The 17,937-nt window shown below is 39.4% G+C and overlaps 1 protein-coding gene across 1 annotated transcript in view; it reads left to right on the top strand.

Moving 5' to 3' along the window:
• The window catches only part of PRKAR2A (protein kinase cAMP-dependent type II regulatory subunit alpha), a 56,814-nt gene that overhangs the window by 9,380 nt on the left and 29,497 nt on the right, over positions 1 to 17,937 (top strand). The window contains exon 2 of the mRNA XM_068694590.1: positions 11,874 to 11,909. Coding sequence (XP_068550691.1) covers positions 11,874 to 11,909 — 36 coding nt within the window. The remainder of the gene's footprint in view (positions 1 to 11,873; positions 11,910 to 17,937) is intronic.

The raw sequence follows: 17,937 nt of genomic DNA, 5'->3' as shown, positions 1-17,937 counted from the left end.
AGCACAGGAGGTACACCAGACTATCTCATCCGTCCGTGCCACCCAGCACTCCTCTGGTTATCATCCTCCCTGAGGCTGTGCTCCCTGCTGTGGCGGTGGGAAAAGGCTGTGACTTGCTTGGTGTCATCAGGTGTTTCACCTGGAAGAAGGAAGAAGCAAGGCAGAAATCCCTGTGCCCAGCACTTGTTATTCTGAAGGTACCACTACAGGATAAAATCCTGTAAATCCAATGCCTAGTGGCACCTTTTCTGTCACTACCATAGATAAAACTTTATATAGGAGTTGAGGTTTTTCTTTTCTTTTTTCTTTTTTTTCCAAGTTGGAAACCAATAACATCAGTTGCAAGTATATCTAGATTTTTTTTTTAATTTTTTTAGAAAACCTTGTTCAGTTGTTTATGGCTTTGGTATGAAATGCTATAAGGTACTGATAGGATTTGCTCAAAAATTTTTTTGACCATCTCACACGTGGGGATGCTATTTGTTTGAATACATTTTTTATTTCACAAATACAGTAACAAGTCTTTGGTCTTCTATTAAGCACCAATTTTGATACCTTTTAAAATCAGACTTCGAGAAAAATTGAGCCAGCTCTTTAAAATGTTAACTTTTGAGAAAGGCCAATTTCAGAAAGGTCATTCACGTGCTGTTCAGGCAAGGGTGAATCTCTTCAGTGGTGATTATACTTACAGGATAGAGTGCTAAATCCTGGAGAACGGTGACATGGGGAAGGACGCAGAGGCAATTGTGGGTAATCAATAGGCGCCTTTTCTGGCACTGGCTAGGAGGGCTGATAAATATGTTGAGGTTTGTCCAGAATGGGGATGCTCATTAACATTTTTTGGCTTCAGTAGAATAAGAAACAAAGTACTAGTTCTGATGAGCTGTTGGTGTCTACCAAATCACGGAATAGTTGAAGTTGGAAGAGACCTGGAGGTCATCTGGTTGAACACCCCCCTGCTCAAGTAGGGCCACCTGGAGCTGCTTGGCAAGACCACATCCAGGCAGCCTTTCTCTATCTTAGAGGGCAACCTGTTGCAGTTTTTGGTCACTGTAACATTAAGGAAGAGTTTCCTGATGTTCCGACAGATCCTTCCTTGTTCTGGTTTGTGCCCATTGCCTCTTGTCACTGGGCGCCACTGAAAAGAGCCTAGCTCATCATCTTTGCATCCTCCCTTCAGGTATTTCCCTACATTGGTAAGATCTGCCCTGAGCCTTGTCCTCTCCAGGCTGAACAGAGCCTTCTGTCAACCGTTTCTGATTGGAGAAGTGCTCCAGAACCTTCATCATCTTTGTGGCCTTTCTTTGGGCTGTCTCCAGCATGTCCTTGCCTCTCTCGTACTGTGGAGCAAAGAAGTGGACACAGGACTCCTCCAGGTGCTGCCTTACCAGGGCTGAGTAGAGGGGAAAGCTCACTTCCCTCAACCTGCTGGCAGCACTTCACTAACGCAGCCCCGCATGCCATTAACCCAGCGTATTTTGCCTAGCATACACAAACGTTCTTGTGCCCTGATTTAAATGTGGATGTGTGAGATTAAGCTCTGAATCAGCTTGAAGTGACGCTTGATGCTAGTGTTTCTAATTGAAATTCCTCTTGCTCTTTTGTACAGATCAAATCAAATGACAGCACAATTCATTCCAGCTTTATCTTATGTAAAAACATGCTATATTTATCATCCCAATCAGTAATGGCAGTAGCAATTGGTAATGAAATTAGAAGTGACCCAACCAAAGAACCATGGGCTTTTATGTGCCTCCTTTTTTAGCTGTAGGATGCTGTTCTTAAATCCCACTACCTAGCTAGCTATAATTACACAGTCCTGAGCTCTGGCTGACCTGACAAGCAGAGCTGTGTAACATCCATGCGAGGCATATAAAACACTACGCCCTATCAGTGCTGCTGGTTGTTTCTGCTGAGCTTCAATTCTCTTCCTCCATATTTTCCTTCTGAGTTGCTCTTTTGTAGAACTAGTTTTTTTTACAGTTGCTTCTGACTGTCTGTCACATGAGATGCAGTACCTGACTTTGAGAGTGACTCCAATCTGTTTTATCTGAGACTGTAAATAGCTAAGATGCAAAAGGAAAAGCTGCTTATACTGCATCTCGGCCATAACTGCCCACGTTAAGTCTTCCTTTCTGTTCGAGTGCAAACACAAGCAGACCAGCTGTGCCACTGAAGGAAAGCTCAGGCTAACCTTTTTTTTTTTTTTTTCTTTGCACTGAAACAGATTGGAATTGCTGATATAATCAGTGGTCATCTGTTGGCTGGCTGTGTGCTCAGGTTTGGGACCGAAACCTTGCTCTGTCTCTCGATTTTGATTGCTGCACTTCTACCAAAATGTGCTCTGAAATGGTGGTGGATGTGCAAGACATGGCAGAGTGCGAGTACAGGCTTGAGGCTGACCATGTATGTATGCTCTGAGCACACACAGTTGCTTTCCCCTTTTGGTCAGTGTAGTTTGCTTATTTGTGTTGGAGCTGCGCTGACGTTAAGCAGTATTTGTTAAGCCAATTAGGCTATCAGAGAAGGGCATTAGAGTCGGAACACTTGGATGGTGATGACTTTCTGTTGCCTGTATTTGTTTAATTATTTTTGTGGTGACACACCTCTATCTTAACAAGCAATGATCTCTAAGTTTTCTTAGATTTGTCAAAAAGTGCTTGTTATGATACTATGGCAAAAACAGTGGAAGAGGACAAATTCACAAAGAACATGTGTATTGTATGAAGAGCAAGTGTAGCTGTTAGTAGGTAAAGGGGACATAGGACCTGAGATTTAAATAACTTGCAGTGCGTGTAAGATCAGCTTGACAGCATACCAACTAGTTGCTGGTGTTAGGATAGCTCTAGTTTATGTATGTATATACATTTTTCTCTATAGGTTGCTGGTCACTGCCCCATTTGTTAAAAACTTTAACAGAAGAGTACAAGCTGAAAATCCATAGATGGCTGGGAAAATGTAATTTTGTATTACCATGGCTTGGCAAGGCTTTGAAGCAAGTGAAGTTGTCATTAGCTTCCTGTTTTTTTTGAAAAGGTGACGGTATTGTTCATTCCAGAATAATTTGTCTGACATTGTTAGAAAGTGTCCTAAATCATTGAGCATAGCTGTTAATTGAATTTAGGTGCTCTTGCATGCTTAGTAGTGCTAGAGTTTTGGCTTATGTAAATGCTTTGAGCTTGACTACACAGTTTCGATTGCACTGAAATTCAGTTTTCTTTGTCCTCTGTTTACAAGTTAGTTTTGCTTAAATATCTCTCATAATAAAAGATGTGAATGTTCAATTGTATCAATGTGTTGTCTCTCTGAAAATTATGGCTGAATATACATATTTTCTTATAGGTAGTTTAAAGTGTATGGTAAACTCTATTAGGTATGAATGGCACCGTAAACTGTTTCACGATAGTAAATATTTGATTTTTTCAAGATACCTTTTATGCCCTGATACCACATTATTTAAAGACACTATCGGTCTCCGTAGGACTGTATAATAAGCCTGCCAAGCAGCTGCCAAGTGCAGATATCCAACATTTACATTCAGTGTTGTGTGATGGTAGCTGTGACATGATTCCAATTAAAAGCTTGGTCTGCACACTGCAGATGTGTCCTGAATATTAATGTGTGCTACAGACAGAGCAGATGGAATCTTTTTAAAAATACAATGCAGCGAATGTAAAATTAAGGTTGGGTTTCTGGTGGAAACAGAAAAGCAATCAAAATTCTTTTTTTTCCCTTGTTTTTCATTGCTAAATCAGAAGATCTGTGTATCATCATCCTCTTCCTTTACATATAAGAGGAAGTGAGCTCTTCATTATGCATCCAAATAAAAATACAGCATTATGTCTAACTGAAGTTGTCTTAAATGCCAAACGTACCTAGAAAAGTATTAGGAACGCATACAACATTTGCTGTGCCTTAAAATATGCCCATGCCTAAGGGACGGATATGAGGCAGTGGGTAATAGCTGAAATGTAGGATGGTATTTGAGGAGTTGCTTGCTGACAAAGGCTGTGTAACCGTGTGCGGGTACTTAATTGGGATTTGCAGATGTCACGTGAGGTATATTAGGGTACTTATTGAGGCAGGAAGGAGAAGGCTTCCTGTGTGAGCAGGAGCTGTAGCTTCCCTCCTCTCGGTGTTGCCTGATCCCCTGATGTTGGCTGCATCCTGAGGGCGATGCCCGCCTGATGGGAGCGCTTCTAAAATGTAGCCCGGGTGAGAGGGGGCGCGGGGCTGCCCCTGGGGCCTGGGAAAAGGGCAGCAGTGAGTGGGTCCAGGCCTGGCGTCTTTGGTGTCGTTGGCTGCTGTCCTTAAAGTTTGTGCTTGGGTGTTTGGGGTGATAGGGGAACTTTAATGAGACTTCTGAAAATGGAAAAAACAAGCCCCACGGCCAGTTTGGGTCTTAGCATCATCCACGTCACCTTCACCTGTATGCTATTCGCTTCTGTAATCTGTGGAAAGATTTGTGAAAGTTGCTCAGAAATAATCAAAATGGAGTAGCTGGCTAGGCGTAGCTAAATGACATTTTTGTGACTCATTTAGAAATTACCCCAAGGTTTCCAAGTATGGTCAGTGAAACTCAGCTTTACAAGCGAGCCAAAAGAAGTTTGTGTTGTCAAGTTTTAACATATAGCAATGACTCTGCACCTCACAGCACGTCAAAGGATAGAGACCTGGTCAAAGGTCTGAAGGGTTTGATGTTTAAAAGATACGAAGATATGAATTTAAGTCTTCTCTAAGTGTCCAGGAAATCAGAGATAGAGTTAAAAATGGAAAAAAAAAATCACTCAAAACATGAAAGTAAAGTATTGCTTTAAAAGAACTGAATTTGTCAGCCGAACATTGCTTTAAACAGCACTTCTGAAGTTTGTCCTTGCTTTTCAAAGATCTTAAATATCCTAAGGTATTACAGATTTTTTTTCCCCCCAATATCTACCTTTTCTGGTGTGATGGGAGCCTTGACACTGGCGAGGTGAGGTTTGAAAGCAGGGCTGGAAAGGTGGCAGGGCCTCTTTTACCACCACACCGAGAGTTGGGGTGAGTTGCCCGTGCTTCCTGCCACATGGGAACTGCCTCCTCGTTCCCTAGATAAGATGCCGCTATATTTTCTTGCCTGAAGCATGTATTTCAAAAAAAAAAAAAAGTACAGTTATTTCTTCTCACTGGGATGTTTCTGTTACTCCGTAGTCTCAACTTCATCTTTAACCCTCTCCAGCTATTTCATTGTGAAAGGATCCCTGGGGAAGTTGCTTCCAGAGTATGTTCAGTCTCTTTACTTTTTGTCATCTACTTTACGTCAGGATTACAAATCAAACATTATTTTAAAACATTCTTGATACTACTAATGTGGCCTTTGGCCTCCCTAATTCTGAAATGGCTTCTTCCTCACTTGGGTTTTAGGAGGAAGCTTAAATTTCCCCTTTACACTCAGCAGTCACCTTAGGCTGTCTTACTGCATCTTGCCTTGCTTCCTGGTGTCTTGTCTCTTGTGACAATACTTCAGGGATCTGTCAGTTTCTTTTCATATCTCTTAGTTCTTTGCAGCATCCTTCCATTTCCGCCTAGTGTATGATTTTACTTTATAATCCTTGAAAAATATCCACGCCTTTCATTTCAGTCCCTGACAATTCAGTTGTATTATCAGCACTGTGATATCTTTAAGCACTGTGAAATGCATCCTTTCAGCTGAGATGGGGCCGTAGCACTGGGAATTTGTCTAATTTCATGTCTGTAAAGCAAACGCATGCATTATTGTAATCATTTGGTCTTTGTGATATAGAGCACACCCATAAAAATGAACTCCAAAAAAAAAAGGTACAGTGTTTGGCTGGATCTCTGAAGCACGTCAGCAAGAAATAGGAGAAGGGTGTGTGGGTCATGCCGCTGCAATGTCAGATAATACGGAGTGCTGCTTGATAGGCATTCATTCTCCTGTGCTTAGGCTTTGGTTAGGCTGTGTTAACTCCTGAATTCCAAACGCAGGGTTCATTGTGTAACAGGAACACAGTCCGTTTTGGTATTGAATTAATACCTGCTGACACCATAAGCAAAATCATGCCATGTACTACAGTGCACTCCCTCATGAAATGAGGATACTGAAATGGTGGTATGTTATTTTTAAAATATCTCTGATTTAAAAAAAACAAAAACCTCAAAACAACAGAAAGCAAACCACACGCACAAACCTTTTAGTAGCAGTTCTTGACCAAGAGGCTATAACCAGAGGCTTCCCCAAATTTCCTGAGAGAACCAAGCTAAGATTTATGGGTTTCTTGAAATTATCAGCTATTTAAAGTCTGTCCATTCCAAAGCAAATTAATTTTTCTTCTTTGCTTAAAAAAACAGCCAACCCGAAATAGCATAGCAGCTTTAATAATTTCATGAAACATCTTTTTTTAACTGACATAGCTGCCTTGCTTGTTGACTCAACTTTTTCCTTTAGAAGCAGTTAATACATTCTTCCTATCAGAGGGGTTTTAAAAAGCTCAGAGAAAGTTTTCAGGAGCTCCTTTAAGATGAGGCCTCCAGACGGTGTTTTTCCATTTTATGTCAGTAATATTAAAATCTAAATTAAAAAAAAAATCAATTAAACCGGAGACCAGGATGTGGTGCTATTTGGTTTTATATTTTATTATTTCTTGCTGCTGCTGAGAGCTATTTTTAAATACCAGGAATGAAAAAAATATCTGTGCTTCTGTTTTCCTGTAGTAGAGAGGAAAACAGCGTTTAATATAATTGCTGTTATTGTTTTACAACTTAATAAATATAAAATTGCCTTACAGAAAGGTTAAGTGCATGTGTGTACACAGGCAATCCTGGATCACGGTCTCAATTTTTCTCCTTTTTTGTTTTCACGTACCTCCGCTCATCCTTTTAAAGAAGGTTCTTCCTCCCTAGTGTTCCCTGACCTTTTGTCTTCCTCTGGATATCTGGCGTGCTTCAGCTGACACCGGCAGGATCTCTCCTGTCTGCCTCTAACCCAGGACCTGAATTTCTATCCTTTTCAGGGAGGATGGGAGGTGGTAAATAATAATATAAGTTGTGTCTGTAAAAACCCTCGTCCATGTCACTGTTTTGCTTTTCTGAAAGAAACAGTTGCATGCTGTTTGGTTCCAGAACTGTCTTTGGGGGAAAAACATGGTAGTTTGTAGTCCTGCTTGGACTGCCCCTTTGCAAGCAGCAGTCTGGAAGGGGTTAGTGGAATTTGCCCCTGTTAAGCAGGGACATCCTGAAGGAAATTGTGGATATTTAACTATTATGTTAGTGCTTGTCACAGAGAACCCTCTCATTTTACTTACTTCTTGAAAGGCAAGTTCAGATCAGCGTCTATTAGAGTATGATCATATATTTGATCGTGAAAGTCCTGTTTTTCCTCTAGCATTGTATTTTAATTACTAGAAATCCTTAAAACTTGGTACTTGAATCTTTACATTTCCTCTCAGCGGCAGTTCATATTCATGTAAGTCCATTAACATCTTGGTGTGTAGAAAAACAGGCTGACAGCTGTAGTCTAGCACTTCCTTATCGTAACTCGATACAGCATTCCGCAGAGACAGTCACGCCTCGGATTTATGCTCCGCTCTGCTGCTGGCATTTCAGCTTTAATAGTTTATAGTGTCAACTCACATGCTGCTTGGATAATCGTAACTGACTTGTTAAATAAGGACAGTTTACATACTGTTTCTCTCTTTGTCTCTGTTCACACAGGGTGGTTTTGTGCCATGATTTGATGGGAAATTACTCTGGAAGTCACTGACACCTTCTGATTTGTTGTATTACTGCTGGCATTATATCCCTGTGCTGTTTGAACTCAGGGTACTATTCCACTGACTTCGTGCGACCTGTTGTAAACCTTGCTCCATCTTCCATGAGGGAACTTTCAGAAAGTAGTTGGGTTGGTTAGAACGTCTCATAGAAGATAGAGATTCAAGAAAATAATTTTGTAGTGCACACAAGAATTTGTGCCACTAAAAAGCATATCCAGTATCAGAAGCAATCGCTATGCATCCCCCCCAGTTCAGTTAGGAAGTGTTCACAGATCCCAGTAAAAAGCAAAGACCTTGTGGAAGAGGAGGAGAAATAAAGTTTTTAAGGTTTCTAGTACGGAGTGGTAACATCTCGTACCCTGCATGCATGCCTGGAATGCCAGTTCTTCCTTTGTCCCTGAATTTTTTCCTGTGACCCTGAGCAGGTCTTTGAGTTTTATTTATCCTTTCTGTAAGAATTTAAAGTTCTTAGTGTGTGGAAGAAGAAGATGGCAATAGCTGGGAGAAAGACTGTTATCACTTCTCTGTTCATTTCAAGCTTTAGCATGTTTCGTAACCTCACAAAGCTTATAAATAGTAGAGAGAAATATCTTGTGCTTTTGGGTGGAAGTGTAACTTTTTAAAAGCTTGGTGCTGTTCTTTGCCAGTCACTTTCAGTACACCAACAAAGAAGGGATCCCACGCGCTGTAGGAAAAGCATTCTTTTAGATCCTGTTTGTAAAGTTGGGAGAGCAATTTTATTGTCAATTGTTTGGCTTAAATACCTTAATTATTGGTTTGGTTTTGAAAGCAAGGGTAAAAGCAGGTAATATGTGTGTACTTCTTCCTTTGTATACTTTTTCACGTCTGGAGCTGAGTGTTCCCACCTGCCTGTAGTGATGGTCACAACTCTTGTCATTTAGGCATGGTAAGCCAAACTCCAGTGTCAGGTGTTTCAAATAAAATCTCAGTGTCAAACTGAAGAATTTTTGAGAAATCCCTCTGTTTTGTTTTGTTTTCTCCACTGTTGGAAAGTATTAAGAAACAAAACCAAATCCCCAAAAAACATTTCAGATCATTAGTTCCCAGCATCACTTCATACAAGTCTGTGTTTGAGGTTTTATATCTCTCATTTTCCAAGTGAGAAAAGGAGCTACTAACAAGCAGTAGTACAGCTGTGTGGCAGTAGTGGTTTCTGCTGTTTGATATAAATCACGTTTGTGACTTTGACCAACAGAAATGATTTATTAATGCAGCTGATTCAAATCCATTTATGAAATAAACGGAGCAGTGTACCTTCATGTTGGAAAAGTAGTGCAGGCTTTAATTAGCAGATATGTATGTCACTACTTTTGTGGAGTTAGGTGATTGAAAGTAGTGTCAAGTGTTTTTGAAACTGGGAAGTTGAGCAGCTTTATAGCATTCTTCTTAGAGTGTTTATGGTGTCTGTGTGTGTATATGGCATTCATACATATATATGAATGAACATGTACTTTTTTTTTTCTTTCCCCTACTGCAGGAAAAGTAGAATGCTGAATGAGGTTAAGCAGTACTGATATAAAGTTGATAACTAATCATTTAGTAAGTATTTATTTAAGTTAGAGAACTGACTGGTTCTAGAAGGTGAAACTATAAATAAAAAAGCCAGAAAATTTATAATTTCTTTTGAGCTGTGAAGCAGCCCCTGATGAGTGTTCCTACCTAGTGCTTAATCAAGGCTGTGCCCCAGGTCAGTCTATGCACATGTTCAGCAGACTTCTGTTTTTCCTTAAAACAGTTGAGTAGTTTTCCTGTCTGAAGTGAGCTCTGGCAAAACCATGGAACGTGCAGCTTGATGTCTTCCCGCTGCTGATGTCACTTGCCATCAGTTCCAGGGAGGAAATTAGGCTGTTTTGGCCTCTTCTGGTACAATGCTTTAATTTACTGCAGTTTTCGTTGTTTTCACCTGATTGCTGTCTTGGCTCCCACAGCACAAGTGAAAACAAGCACTGTGCCAAAGGTACGAGATGGTTCTGTGATTACAAACTTCAGTGTTACTGCACAAGGCTTCTGACCTAAGGGAGGGTTTGTAATACAATCATCTCACAGCAAAGTCTTTTAATCTCATTTTAATTTCCTCAATTAACACATAACTGACCTTAGACACAGCACAGTGGTGTGCAGGAGGGACATTCGAAGTGTGGACACACAAAAGAAACGTTTCCTGTTTCAGAACAGCAGCTTCTTGTTGAAGATAGCTCTACTGAAGGGTGCTGGGTTGGTGTAGGGGATTCTTGGAGTTCTTGTTACTACGAAGGAGGACGTGTGCTCTAAAGGCTGCTATGGTCCAAGAAGTTACTGTTAGTAACCTATGAATATTGCTTTAAGTTAAATGCTCTTTTATGTTCAGTCCAGGAGCTCTTTCAAAGCAGTCTGGGCTACTTGTGAATGCGTTAGTCCCTTCTACCCCATCTAAACTTGTGGAATCTGCACGCAGCCTAACACAGGTGTAGGTCCCTAACACAGGGACCCTCACGAGTTGTTCTCGCAGCACTTCTTGATGCCAGTGCCTTCTGTGACAAGCCACAAGTATTCATAGGAGCAGCTCTGCTGTCTGCGCGATGCTGAAATAGTCATAAACAAAGAGAGCTCTTCATTGGTGAGCTAAAACAAAAGAAAGTGTTCGTCTTCTGTGGTAGGAAATGCCAGATTGTATCTCTTCGGCATAAAAATAGTCATCATCTGACAACGTATAAAAGTGAACCTGAAATTTTATAGGTGTTGAAACTGTCACTGGTGTAAGGAAAAGCAAACTATCAATTTAAGATTAAATGCTTTATGGAGGCTGAATAATGGTGCTCTCTTAACTGTCCTTAAAAGATTATGTTTTTTTTTTTTTTTCCTAAGTTTTAACACTGTGGAAAACTTCGTGCTGTTTTGATGACACTAAACCCTGCTATGAGATAAAATAAGCAATATTCTTAAAGAAGCTGCAGTCTTTGGAAAATGGATGAACCATGAGGTTGCTGAAAATGCTCAAAAGAAGAAGAGTTTTTGTATGTTGGATTAAGAAAGTGTTGATATTCCTATTCTGGTAGTGCTGAGATACAGGAATGTTTCTAACTTCTAAAATAAATAAATGGTGGTATCATTAAGTCTTTGGTAGCACATGTCTGGCTCTGTCTGATGCGTGTACTTTGTAGTATAAAGGTTCATCTAATTCTTAAATATTTAAAGAATGGAATAGGAATGTCACTGGTTAGATCAGAAAAATGCAGTTATCAGTTGTGGGGAAGAGGGACGGGGAAAGCATGAAACATTCAGAGTAAAATTGCTTTGGTTGTGAGTGGTGGGGGAGCACATGAGTGTTTTGGTTTTGTTCTGGGCTGGTTTGTGAAGCTTTACAGGCTGGTTATTTTGTGTTGAGACTGAAGCAACTCAAACACAGGAGCTTGATTACAGTGGAAAAAGGGGAGAGGATGCTGTTCACTGAAGGGTGGCTTAAAGCAGAAATGCATGTGAACAGTGAGATTAGAGAGAATGTTTAATCAGTACGTATAGCTAGCAGCACGAACGAAAAAGCAGTGAAACAGATCATCCACCTCAGGATTCTTTGGCTTTAACAGAAGATAGCTTTTGTCAAGGGGAAAGACTGGCGCTAGCACGGGAGCGCTAGACGATGCGCTGTTTCAGTTACGTGGCTTGGGGTGTGTAGGGGTATGGAATGCTTTAGCTAATGGGCTTCATCAGCTTCTAATCCATGTTAATTAGGTGTAGCTAATGTAGCGTTGTGATGCTGCGGAATAATGCTATGTAAAGTGGGCTAGGGCTTGATGGTAGGTTAAGATTGAGTTATCTCTGTATATGTGTGTGTGTTTGTATGTTTTTTCAGAATTGGGTAAAAACAAACTGCTTGCTCTCTATCTTAGCATGTGATGGCCTTCTGGAAGACAAACTTAACTTTTAATAAATACTTACTGTCTGGCAAGTAGGCGGATCAAAGCTTTATATCAAAGTATTTATTAGTTGTTTCTTGGGGGGGGAGAGACTTGTATGGAATTTGGCAAAAATTACCATGATTATTCAAGATAAGACTGTGAATTCTTAATAGTAAATAGCATTTGTAATTTTGATTTGTTTCTTTTGCAGCTCCAGTTATTAACCGATGCAACAGAAGAGTATCAGGTATGTTATTTCTTTCAAGAATTTCATGTTTCTGATGAAGTTTTGAAACGTTCATTTGACTATAGGAATTGTAATAAAGAGGGTCATTTTTAATACTGTTTTAATTTCTTATACCGCTTGAGGTATTTTTATTTCAATTAAAATGTCTTCAACTTGCATACAGTAGTTACAGATTCTCTCCTAACCTGCTTTATTTCTGCCTTTGGTACTGAAATTTGGAATGGTTACATCTGGTAAGTTGTGATTAGCTCCTTAAAGATAACCAGATGATCCTGATTACTTGGGGTACTAATGCAAATTCCAAGGATACGTAAACCCATGGAAGATACATTTTCTTATTCCTGTTGCTCCAAACTGGATACAGCTGAGGAAACAGGGAGAAGGAATGGTGCCTGTAGTTCTTCGCATCTTTTTTCATTTTGGTGCATGTAGCAAAACCAGATTGTATTGGTTTTTCAAGTTGCAGGGAAGTTTCAGTAAGGAGCAAACTTAGAAATTACTGAATTTTCATTTAGGTTTTTAGTTGTTAAAAATCTAAACGTGGTGTTCTTGTTTTTTTTGACTGTACTGGCAAATGCTGCTTTAATGTCAGTAAATATTTAGCTGTCATTCTGTAAGATTTACTCAAAGTACAAGTTTTCTAACCCAGAGGCAGGAATTGGACAGGAAGTTTACTTTTGCTTGTTTTAAAAACCTTGAGCAGATGAGTTTACTCACTTCTAGCTTATGCAGAACTTCAATAAAGTACTTCAAGAACATCAGGATTCATAAAAACTGCTTGAGAAATAGCCATCTATGAGGAAGGTCAAGCTAACCTTTTAAATTTAAAACTATCTTGATTGTATTTTTTTTCCAGAAGACCAATTAATTTTCCATGTACGTCTTTTCTCAGATCGCTGACCCAAAGTGATAATATTGCTTTTGTATCACGTTCGCTCCCCATTTCTGCTGCTGTTGCTAGTTAATCATCTCCTGTGCTGATGTGCTCCTTGTTGAGGGAGGGAGAGTGAGTGGCGTGCTTGGCATTAAACTCTTCCAAGTGGTTTGGCAGCTGTAAATGCTCTGTAGAGAATACCAGTTGCTTCTTGACCAGAGAAACACAGCTTTGTGTGCTGGTCAGAGGTTCAGCCTGCAAAGCAGGTGGCCCTGGGTGGGTCAGTGAGAAACTCCCCAGTCTGTGCAGGAGGGTCATCCTGGGGAAAGGAGGCTTATCTAATCACGTTCGTGGCATTATTTATAGAAGTGCAGAGTGGTAAAGCAGTGTTCTTATGAAGAGAAACAGCCTTTTCCAAGAAGTGCGAGGAGGGAGAAAGAGAAACGAGAGCTCGATGTTCCCTTAGAATTTATTTAATGAACACATTACTCGCGTATAGCATGTTTGGCCACGTAACAGATTGAGGTTCCATGGCAGGCACTCAAACCTCAAGCATGGTGTCAGTCCTAATTTGTAACAAGCTGGTGACTGACTTGATTAAAATATTTGAAAAATCGTAATCTATCTTTGCAGTAATTGCACGTATCCCCCCTCCCACCCCAGTTTTAAAATCTCCTGACTATGCGATGCAAAAGACTGTGGTGCCATTGGCAATTTCAGTGCTAATTACCCAGTAGAACAGTCTTCTCGCTGCTGCTTTAAGCAAATTAGCAATGTCTGAGCCTTTTGCTGGTATGAGTAACTCATGTTACACTTCTTGCTGCCTGACTCAGTCTGCCCGGGCTTGGTTTGGATAGCCTGAGAACCATACAAATACGTTCCTGTCCAAGAGCTGGATTGTGTTGAAATTCATTCTTGCATGATTGCATTTCTTGATCTACTTCCAAGCATAGGGGCTCCTGACAAACTTTTTGGTTTGTTAGTCAGGTCCCTATCTGTAGTGAGAGCAACCTCAGAGAATACCCCCGGCCCTTGGTTAGCAACTGCAGGCAGGGCAGGAAGGTGGGAGACATCAGTGGTGTCTCTTTTCACAACCAATATCAAAGCTATTTCAGAACTGGAGGGAAGAGAAAGCATTGCTATTTGTCCTACTGCAGCAACTGAGGAGAGTTTGCTGCTGACTGTGTATGAATGAAAGTTAATTGTGTTTTTGGAATGAAGACTGTCACGCCTACTTCAGTCTCAGTTGGGCATAGTTTCTCCTCTTCTTTTAGTCTTATCTTTCAAAAAAGTAAACTTTTCTTGCTGGATTTCTCATATTACCATTTCTAGACACCTTTGATTCATTCTACAAAACACCCACTCTCCAGCAGACTTGCTGACTTCTTTACAGGATTAAAAAGAAAAAAAAAAACTGACAAAATGACACCCGTACTATAGACCTGTGGCAGAAAGTTTGCATCTGTTTTCTCCAGTGATTTCAGTTTATCTGAGTGACCTGGTGTCTCCCGTGTAAGTACTCCCTCCTCAATCTCCTTTTGGCCTCTCTGGGATCAGAATGGGTTTGATGACAGTTTTCACGTTCAATTGCTTTATAAACAATTAAATTATATAATGTAGGGAAGCAAGATATTGTTATTTCCCCAATATTTTTATGCCATCCCAATAACATAGTTATCAGGATCTGTGGCCATTTCCATGTTAATAGAAAATGAACTGAGTGGATGGGAGTTACTTTGGTTAGTCCCTTTGGTAGGGGCAGCTTTCAGCAGAGACTCACTGAAGTAGAAAGGATCAAATTTGCTGTCTCTGGAAGCAGGTGCTAAGCCCTCTCCTAAGGTATGATTGCAGACGGAATAAATATTTATATAGTGAGAGAAAATTTTATTTGACAACGTTTTGGTAAACTTTGCCATCTTTGATGCTAAGGAAGAGCGTTGCACTGGGTAGTTGCTGTTTCACAGGATCACAGTGGTTGAGGTTGGAGGGGACCTGTGGGTGCATCTGGTCCAACCCCTGCTCAGGCACAGACACCCAGAGCAGGCTGCCCAGGACCACAGGCAGCTTTTAAAGATCTCCAAGGAGATCTTTGTTTCTTGGTGCTGTGCCATGGCTCCCTTTATCTTCTTGATCTTATCCATGTGCTTGTGCCATTTTAAAGAGAGAAACAAAATGAGAAACACAGAGCATGGGAAGAGCCTGCGCTAAGCAGAGGAGGCTGTTCAGTCCTCAGCTGCGTGTTTGTGTTCTTTTGTAGCCTCACCGAGGACGGAAAATCTACCTCCTTCTGCTTCTCAGGTTGCCTAAAAAGCTGTTTTCCTGTTGGCAGACACTGTTTTTAGAATTGCTCTGTCACAGATACAGCTCAAAAGTATTCTGATTTCAGATACCTTGTTTGTGAATATAAATCTTCAGTTGGTATTCTTGAAATGTGTTTAAAGTTAAATAATTTCTTGGTGTGTTTTTTGATTTTTTTTTTCGTTTGTTTATTTCAATGAGATTTAATAGAAACTGAAATTTGCCTCTTTCAGATTAAAACATCCTTTCCAGATAACATGCAAATACTTCAGAGTGGGATGGGCTTCTAACAGAAGGGCACCATTTAGCAGTGTCATGTTTTTTTTTTTTTTGAGCAATGTTCAGGTCATGTTACCTTCTCAAAATGGTCAATGTCACAGCCCATCACTGTTTGATTGCAAGGCATTTTGAAATTCCAACTCAGCCCACTCAAACTGCTTTCATGAATAATGGGAACAGCATTCTATGAAATCACAGAATCATAATTATGCTTTTAATTGTCACAGGAAGTATTTTTTTCAGCTTCATCTTCGCAGTTTTTATGACTAGTCAGTCCACATTTTAGCAAGTGGAGAAAGAATGAGTGTGTACGTATGCATACGTTACTGCTTTTCTCATTCCCTAGTCCACAGATATTTAAAATCCATTCCTTCCATTTGAAAAATAATCCTTGCCTGGTGACATTCCTGGATTCAAGTGCCTTTATGGGTCTTAATATAAAAGAAACTTTATCTTTTATTTTATGATGTATGGTGTTATTGCTGGGAACCTTAGCTAAGTGCTTGATAACAATAAAAGAAAACATTTTCTGTGTAACCTAGCTGGAATTACAGCAGTTTGCAATAGGAATTAGCTGTGTTAATCTTTATGTAAATGCTTTTATCAGTATTATAATTGTACGAGCATCTGTCATTCAGTATTATTCATTAATATTCAAAGACTTTGGCAATGGCCTCAGGTTTGTCATGTAGTATCCCCAACAAATACTGGGTTTGAAATCAGCTTTTTTGAAGTTTCTTTTGCTTCTTTATAGCAGTCTAGCAAATGAGAAAACAACAGTTTTTTCATCTTCACATAAGATTTTAACATATTACTTTTAGAGAGTGTAGGTATAGAATTTCATATTTCAGTAATGCGTAAATTGATGCCCTGGCTTTTTCTTTCCTCACAGGGTGTACTTCTGTAAGAGGCCCACACATTTAGTTGATTTTGTCAGCAGGGGACTCTACTTTCAACTCTCTTCATTCTTTTGGCTCCTATCAAAGAAGAGCAATCATCTCATAAAGTAGATATGTTGTTAAAGTCTGATATCTCTCTGGGCTTTGCAGTGAGATACGGCATTTTCTTCACACCCTGGCATGTTGAGATGTCAGGATATGATAATATTATGCATAGTAAAATCATTTTAGTAGCTTCTAGACTTTTAAAATGACAGCTCTAAAAATCATTTTCTAAGAAAACTTTTATTAATTATTGCCAAGCAATGTGTTAGTATTTGGTTTAAAAAAAGCCCCACAAAAGACACAACAGTTTTGGGATCTTGTTAAAAATAAGGACACCTAAATGATAGCAATGAAGAGAGAAAGCAAGAGGCAAGACTTTTTTATTTTATGTTTTTTGGTTTCAAGTATTTTCTCTTGCAGGATGCACTGCTACTTCAGTGATTAAAAAATCTCATCACCTTATATCATCAAGGGAGGGAGAGAGTGACTGACTTTGTGCCATTCTCTTGCTTTTTACTTGCTAGACTACTGATTATCAGAGGATGACTTGTAAATCATGATCTGGTTTCTTCTCTTGCAGCTATTTAATGAATTTTTATCCTGATTATTCACCCTCTTACAAAACTGATAGCATAACAAATTCTGCTGAAAGGTTTTGAGGCAGATGATAAACAGAAAGAGACTTCTGAGTTCAGAAATCCAAAGTTTTACGAATGGCATGAACAGCTTTCCTTTTTCAACAGCCTGATGCCTCTATCATTTTTTGCTAGCCCTAATGATTGCAAAACTGGTATCATAACTAGAGTGAAAATAATACATTTTGAAAAATGTTGATATGAGCAAAAGCCAAGTGTGTGGGATGACAGATGAAAGTGGTGATAAATTGTGTGGGTGCTCTCATGTAAGAAAGTGCCTGAATCATTATTCGTTAAACAACAACAACAAAAAAGCCTATTTTCTGTTTGCAATACTGGGACTTGTTTAAAAAATCTTGGCATGTAATTGGCATTCAGTGAATAATGAAAAGCTTATTTTCAGAAATTAGCAGTCGTGACTTCACAATTACTTGAATCTCACACTTGTGAATAATTCTGTTTGTAATTTGCTAGATTATTTTTTTTGTTTAAGACATAGAGAAATGCAGCACCTCATGAGCATCCATATCTAAGACTGAAGTTAGTTTAGTATCTGGTAGGACCCAATCTGATGCAAACTACTAAATGCAAATATAAATGAATAAGTAGTGCAGCAGTAGAGTAGATTTCATTCAGTTTTTCTCTTTGTTAAATCTTTTAAAATAACTGTTCATTCTTATAGTGTTACATCATTAAAATTGTCCATCTGAAGCTGGATATCTTTAACTCAGATTCGTCCTTTTTTATTAATTGGGAGAAGTAAGTTATAACTATGCACATTTATTAAACAGTTTAATCATCTAAGGATTAGTCTTTCAAAAGTATTCAGGTGGCAAAAGGTGCATGTGATTAATTCTTTTACATAAAGGATCGTTAAAAGGTGTACTTAAATGCTAGTCTATCTTTAGATATATAAATACTTTTTAAAAATCGTAGCCTTCAGTTGATTTTTTAATAAAATTTCATTATCATGTTTTGAGGGGTTGGAGTGGAGGTTA

Source organism: Anas acuta, chromosome 11, assembly GCF_963932015.1.
Source record: "Anas acuta chromosome 11, bAnaAcu1.1, whole genome shotgun sequence".
Taxonomy (NCBI): Eukaryota; Metazoa; Chordata; class Aves; order Anseriformes; family Anatidae; genus Anas; species Anas acuta.
This window is presented reverse-complemented; position numbering and strand designations above follow the sequence as displayed.